Source organism: Portunus trituberculatus, chromosome 41 (genome assembly GCF_017591435.1).
Source record: "Portunus trituberculatus isolate SZX2019 chromosome 41, ASM1759143v1, whole genome shotgun sequence".
Lineage (NCBI taxonomy): Eukaryota > Metazoa > Arthropoda > Malacostraca > Decapoda > Portunidae > Portunus > Portunus trituberculatus.
In genome coordinates, this window is record NC_059295.1 from 19845941 (window position 1) to 19853440 (window position 7500).

A 7500-nucleotide genomic window follows, 5' to 3' on the forward strand; every position below is an offset into this window, starting at 1 on the left:
CCTTGATGTATATTTCCTGTGATAAATCTGCGTCTTAATATCGTTATTCTTGCCTGCTGTATTTCGTATGTTCATTTCCCTGCGTCTTTTTAGCGGTCATGATGCATATTAAATTGCTGCCATTTTTGCTTAGCTTGTCATAATTTCCGTCGCTGCCTTTTGTCTATAGCGGTTATTATGCACGGTCAATTATCTGGTATGAGTGTTGTGGTTCTCATCTCTCGGCTACTATTATGAACCTTAAGTTATCGGGCTTATATTTTCTCCCCCGCCGCTCCTGTATTTGCCAGCGGTGGTTAAGTGCCTTGAGTTACGGTTAATTATGTCATGTTATTTGTGTCTACGCTTGGGTTCAGTTCCTCGTGATGCTTTTAGTGGTTAGTGTGTACGTGTTGGGTTATCGTCAGGTTTGTTGGTGTTCTAGTCGTTGTTCTTGGGCTTATTGTTATCATTTATATTTATTTTATCATTCTGTCTCTCGCTGGTTATTTAAGAGTCGTGTATTATGATTGGTGCTTTAAATTATTTTCTTCATTTCTTTCTGGTTGCTATTGTTCTTATCTTTTCTTTGTGGTGCTTGACTGTTCATGTTTTATTTGGTTTTTTTTCATGTATTTATTTCCCACATTATTTTTCCCGCTTTTATAATTCGATGTCTTAGTGTTTGTTTAAGTGTGATGTATTGTGATTAATTATAGCTCTTATTTTTTCATCGTCTTTGTTGTTACTGTTCTTATCCTTCCTTCCCTAATGCAAGAATAGTCGTGTTTCTCGTGTATATATTTTTCTCCCATTATTGTTTTTATTTTTCTCACAATGTTCTGTCTCTAACTGGTTATTTAAGTGTGATGAATTATGATTGACTGCATCTGGTTTTCTTTCCACCTCCTTTATTGTTGCTGCTCTTTTCTCTCCTTCCCAGTGCATGAATGATAGTGTTTTTTCGTCTATAATTTCCTCCCATTCTCAGTTTCATTTAGAGTAGTTATTACGTATGTTAGATTGCTACTGATGTTGCTATGTTGCTACTCTGCTTCCTGTCTCCGTCGCTTCACTTCACGATGGCCACGGCTCCTTCCCTCTGCTTCCGTGGCAGGTGTGCGCCAAGTCAGACTGCTATTGTTTCTGGTTCTCCTGCCTCGTCTTTTTGAGTTATGGCTCCAAGTTCGGGTGGCGCCGGCCGTAGTGGTTCAGTGGTTCGCCTGAGGGAAGATAAGACGATTAGATGTAAAAGAAAGAGATGCAGAAGTAATTGTAATTCTCGGTTCAGTCCATAGAGAGAGAGAGAGAGAGAGAGAGAGAGAGAGAGAGAGAGAGAGAGAGACGTGTTGGAATCTGTTTAGAATCTTTTAATAGCTCCTTTGGATGATAATGGAGACGAGTGTTAAGTGTTCACTGGTTGTTTATGAGATGTAATTGCTTTATTTATCAAGGAGTGTACACCAACATACATCAACACAAACAGGAAGTTAAGATGACCTAACAAGGTGGACGTCTGGCTGGTGGCGAAGGGCAGAGCGGAGACCACCACACTGGTCTCGCTGACACAGGAGGAAGAATAAATAACACCATCAAAGCGCATTAAGAAAAATGTCTTCGTAAATTCGCACAGCGCCTCGCCTCGCAGTGCTTCCCTATCTCCCTCACCTCACCATTAGGGCTCGTAATATGCATACTCATTATATCCACTTGACTTTTAAGAGGCGCCTCCCCGCAGACCACGTCCCGCATGCCCACCAGTCTGCCCTCCAAGGAAAGATTGAGTTTTGTTTGGCGATTAAAAAGGAGGAAAAACTAAGAGAAAGAAAACTTTATTATCCTAACTTATATACGCTGTACATCTTTCCTCCTCCTCCTTCCCTCCTCTCCCAGCCACCTACCCCCCATCCCACAATTAGTCTTCCTCCGGTAACGCTGTGTTGGCCCAAAAACTCTGTTCGGGAGTGAATGGATGAGCGACTTTGGATGTAATTGATAAGGTCATAGTTTGGTAGCAGGTGCACTCTATTAGGCTTTATGATGTTGTCGGCGCCATAGATTAGGGCGCGGCATGGAAGGCTGTAGGGGCAGTTTATTGGCCTATGGTGGGCTAGTAGCGGAGTTAACCACACTATAATATGTTAGACGACTCATATATCTGGCGATTAGGGGCGAGCGTTTAGCACGTGTTATCTCTACAGGGCCGCGGGTGTGGCTGAGCAGGATGGATGGTGTCGGGTGTAATAATGGGAAGCCTCCTCCTAACGCATCGTCTTCCCCTCTACAGGTGCCGGACGTCCCACGCCTCGCCTCACTCATGCGATAACGCCGCGCTAATGGAGTTCCTCGCCGCCCTACCCGGTAAGTTTTTTCCTCCTTGCTCTGGTGAGGGCGAGGGAGGAGGGCCGGGACGCGAGGGGATGATAATTGTAAGGGTCTCGGATTATACACACCATGCTGACTCCAGTAATAGAAGTGTGTGAATTTGAATTTTATCCTTAAATATGCAAGAGTTAACTTACTAGTATTCTCTGTCTTTTGTTTCTTTTATTGGTAAACTTTGAAACCCCCTGCTTACCTCTGTGTTACCTCTTGCCTGTGATTTGATTAATTCAATGGGGAAGGTTTCAAGATACAAATTCTTTCAAGACGAAGGTTGAAAGATACATAATTTTGATCTGCATTCAAAATATCTTTTCTTTAATAACTAGCACCTTTAGTGAACGTTTCTTTTATCTAATGTTTTATTATTTCATCCTGAGCCTCGTGTGTTTAAAATAAAATACTCTTTAAATCAATCTAACGTAAATTCTTATTAGTAAATACTTTGGATGACTTTCGTAAACATCCTTGGTGTTATCTGGAGAAAAGAAAACACGTCATTCTTATCATAACGATGTAAAACAATAAGAACAAAAGTAAATTACTCCTACAACCTCGCCACACCGGACGACCTTCAGCACACACACACACACACACACACACACACACACACAACAGCGTGATAAGGAGAACGTGTTTGTGTCAGGGTGACCTTGGCGGGGCGGCGGTGGGCGTTGACCGGGCTAGGGAGAGAAGGGGAGGGAGGCGACAAGACGACGGAGCCTCACCAAAAAGATTATAACCTAACCTTACGCTGGGGATTCAACACTTCTGATGTGCATTCTTGGAAGGACACACAGACAGACGTGAAAGAGAGAGAGAGAGAGAGAGAGAGAGAGAGAGAGAGAGAGAGAGAGAGAGAGAGAGAGAGAACAAAAGTAAAAAAAAAACCCATAAATTTCCATAACAAAAAAAAAGGAAAACAGAAAGTACATATTTTATCTAAGATTTTTTCCCTATCGATACAAACCAAGATTAGAATAAAATAAGAGAAAGAAAATCCACTCAGACGAGGCATTTGGCGCTGTTAGGGCCTCTCGACAGCTTCCCAGTGCTTGCGTCACTCTTACTGGCTTCATCTATCTTTTCGGTGACAGCCTGACATTGTTTTCAAGTCTCGCAAGTGACAGAAACATTCATTTTATAAACCGGCACCAGGAGCTCTTTTCTGCAATTCTAACTCCTTCAGTACCATGACGCGCTTTCATATTCATTCTGCTTACTATTTGGTGACTTAATACACCTTCAGAAACTTATGTGAGGTATTAGAATATTGAAGACTCTGGCCATTAATCTTCTGACCTCTATAAACTTTTCCTAATGTAAATAAAGTTGTCTAATCGTACAGAAATTTCAAGGTAGAAATGTGTCCCAGTATTGAAGAGGTTAAGGTTTTACTTAGTAACGACAATACCTTCTTAAAAGCACAGAAACTAATACTTAATTGGCTAGTTTAGAATTTTTTTCACTTATTTTTTTGTTGCAGAGAGTGACAACAGTATTATTTTCAGATGTTCTTGATTTGTTTGTTATTCACTTGCATTTTGTTTTCCTTTTCCTCCTTTACACAAAACTTGTTCATATTGATCTGATTTCTTCTTAATACTTTTTTTCTCTTTTATTTCTTATCTTTTTTTTATGCAATCTTCCTTTACAACAGAAAGGTGTTTATCGAGTAATTTCCACATTTTTTTTTCTTAAATCTTGAAAAGTTCCTGAGCGTTGTAGAGATTCATGCTGGTTTTCCTTCGTTACTTTTACTTCACCTTCAAAGTCGACATTACTTACACCAAATCAATTCAGAGATGCAAGTTCCAGCAGAGCCACAAATCAACCCATGTTTGTTGGACCTTATGTGAAGAGTTGATGCTAATAATAATCACTATAATGACTCAGACGATTACTGTATACTCTCTCTCTCTCTCTCTCTCTCTCTCTCTCTCTCTCTCTCTCTCTCTCTCTCTCTCTCTCTCTCTCTCTCTCTCTCTCTCTCTCTCTCTCTCTCTCTCTCTCATACACACAAGTACTACGTCGTGCAGTTCAGGTTTCTTCATTTCCATAAATATTCTGCACCACTGTAATCTGTGTATTACTGTCAGAAGAAGATAGTGGAAACATTTTTTTTCACCTAGAGAGAGAGAGAGAGAGAGAGAGAGAGAGAGAGAGAGAGAGAGAGAGAGAGAGAAACATTTTTTTTCACCTACAGAGAGAGAGAGAGAGAGAGAGAGAGAGAGAGAGAGAGAGAGAGAGAGAGAGAGAGAGAGAGAGTGCAAGTGTGTGTGTCTGTGTAGTGGTGGTTAGTGAAGAGGAACGAGAGACTTAGAGAATTTAAGCTTCTTCTCCTTGTTCCCCATAAGGAGACGTCACTCATTGAAGAAGAAAAAAATATATATATTACACAATCTCTATAAGAATTTACGACTGTCAAGACTTCAGGTTTTCTACTTTCCTTTATGACACATGGCTGGCGAAAATTAATGGATCCCTCTTAGAAATTCTCTTCAAGGAATCATACGGTTGTTATTTTTTACTATTGAAAATGATGCGAGAGTTTTGGGAGATTGAGTGAATGAGCTTCTGTACATTTATTTAAGCTAGGCAAGGCAGTAACCAGCAGCTGCAGCGTTCACTTGTACGTGTGTGTTATAAAAAAAAAGCAAGAGGATTGGTAAATTGTGAGAAGGAGGAGGAGGAGGAGGAGGAGGAGGTGGTGATGGTGGTGGTGGTGGTAGTGGTGGTGGTGGTGGTGGTGGAGGAGAAGAAGAAGGGCTGGATATAGAAGAGTTATTGCTTTATTATTTAGAACTAGTATTAGGTGTATGAGCATTTATATTTTCTCTCTCTCTCTCTCTCTCTCTCTCTCTCTCTCTCTCTCTCTCTCTCTCTCTCTCTCTCTCTCTCTCTCTCTCTCTCTCTCTCTCTCTCTCTCTCTCTCTCTCTCTCTCTCTCTCTCTCTCTCTCTCTCTCTCTCTCTCTCTCTCTCTCTCTTTCTCTCTCTCTCTCTCTCTCTCTCTCTCTCTCTCTCTCTCTCTCTCTCTCTCTCTCTCTCTCTCTCTCTCTCGTGCTAGCAAGATGCATCATTCCTCCAAGCAGGATCTGATGAGGTTTCCGCAGCTACTCGTAAATGTTACTGTCAAGACCAAAGTGAGGCCAGAGGGCAGCTTTTGTTGTTCTTTTTCCTGCCTACAGCCACCTCATATCCTTTGTAACGCTTAAAATCAACTTCTGATTTTTTTCCCTCTATTTTTTCTTGTGCTTGTGTGTTGCTAGTCACAGGAGCGTTTCTTGTAACATTGCTTTGTGCTGTTGGTTACACAACGTTAACGCTGCTTACATTACAATACAATAAATGGTGGCATCCTGTACACCACGACTAGCACATTCCCGTCATGTTCTAACGTCACATTGTTTTCGTTCTGCAAATATTAAGAGCCTTGTGCATGCCTTACCACATACTCCTGCATCTGACCGAATTGTTATATAGTGTTAAGACGTCCAATCTGAATCATCCCCCTAAACTGCATGGAGAGCCGGAGAGCTGCGAAACAGGCAGGCGTCAGTGTGTTCATGTGATACAAAGGCTCTTGCTTCAACCTTGTGTGAGGAGCCACGGGATCACCTGGGAGTTATCCAAGAGCGCCTTTTTTTTTTCTTAGGAGTCGATGTGCACGGAGTTTCATTGTTATGCTTCGTTGGGCTTGGAATTACCCGGTGTTCTTATATTGTGCGTAGGAGGGAAGTAGTCGGGGCTGTGAGGGTAGATCGACACGACTGTGGCAAATGCTTCCTCGTGCGGAACAGAAATTTTTTATCAGACGAAGAATTCTGAAAGTATCTCACTCCACTGAAGCGATTTTTTTGTTTACTGCTACACTCCCTCCTGCCGTAAGAGATGTTGGGAATGAAGATACAACGTGTGCAGCCCCTATCCGTATGTCAGATGGGAACACGGTGGATAAAGGAAGAGAGAGAGAGAGAGAGAGAGAGAGAGAGAGAGAGAGAGAGAGAGAATTCAGAGAAGAATGTTGCTAAACTAATGGTGGGTTTGACACACACACACACACACACACACACACACACACACACACACACACACACACACACACATTACAATACAACTTAATGCAACCCAAAAAGATCATGGAGCTATGAAAACAAAGTCAACATTCTCTTTCCCTTCTGATTTTTCCAAAACCACAATTACTAAAGATGGAAATAGTGATCCACAGAAAGCTTCAGGAACAAGAGGAGAGTGTAAGAAACCTGACACTGAAGGCAAGAATGATGAAGGTAACCCACTATACTTCAAAGCCATGCAATTTTCACAAGTACGAGTAGTAAGTGTAATAAGAAGCAGCAGCAGCAGCAGCAGCAGCAGGAAAATGATGACAAGGCGAAAGGAGAACCATTATTACATCCAGGAACAGAGAACTGAGACAAAAGCAAGGACAGAAGAATGGTGATAATAGAAAAAAAAAAAAAGGAATAAGAAGAAAATGTAGTAATAATAATAAGATGAGAACAAAACATTACATTAAGTCAGGAACTGAGATCAGAGACAAACACAAACGATAAGGAATAAAAAAAGAATAGAAATAGAAAAGAAACCAGGAGTCTCCGGGAAATAGTAGTCAATTTTCCCAGTCGTCAGCTTGCACACGAGGTCAGCACGTGACAGAAGGGCGTCACTCCACTCCACGTGAACTCTTCTAGATTTAATTACAAAGTTGAAACGAGTTCTCACAGACTTGCGCTCCGTCCCTCCATTTATAGAGCGACCAGACAAAAACGCGAGTAAAGTTATAGTTTCTTTGCTCTGTGAAATACATTGATATTAAGAAAAAAAGTTTATGAGAGAGAGAGAGAGAGAGAGAGAGAGAGAGAGAGAGAGAGAGAGAGAGATTGCATATTTAAGGTCACTGTGCTATGCAAATATTATATTGTGGCTTACATTTTCTCTGTGGTCTCATATTTTAAAACTTGCTTAGCCACTCATCAAAATGCTAAATAGGTTTGTATAAGGCTGAGTGTTTCGTTTTTTTCTTTCTTTTTTTGTGAGAATCGTAATGAAAACTTAATTTGTTGGTGGATGATGGCATGATGTGGCTATTATCTCTTCGTTCATATTTAGTCAGTAGT

General features: G+C 41.2%; 1 protein-coding gene and 1 long non-coding RNA gene across 14 annotated transcripts in view; one reads left to right on the plus strand and one right to left on the minus strand.

Annotated features, from left to right (window-relative positions):
- The window catches only part of LOC123516581, a 299402-nt gene that overhangs the window by 254509 nt on the left and 37393 nt on the right, over positions 1–7500 (plus strand). For 12 of the 13 annotated variants that reach the window (XM_045276094.1, XM_045276093.1, XM_045276099.1 and 9 more), the window contains one exon: positions 2267–2340. In XM_045276094.1, the coding sequence (XP_045132029.1) occupies positions 2267–2340 (74 nt within the window). Of the gene's footprint in view, positions 1–2180; positions 2341–7500 lie in introns of all 13 variants that reach the window. The other variant, XM_045276102.1, reaches the window with a different exon arrangement.
- LOC123516585 overlaps positions 887–7500 on the minus strand; it is a 27007-nt gene continuing 20393 nt past the window's right edge. The window contains exon 2 of the long non-coding RNA XR_006678242.1: positions 887–1202. This is a non-coding gene — a long non-coding RNA (uncharacterized LOC123516585). The remainder of the gene's footprint in view (positions 1203–7500) is intronic.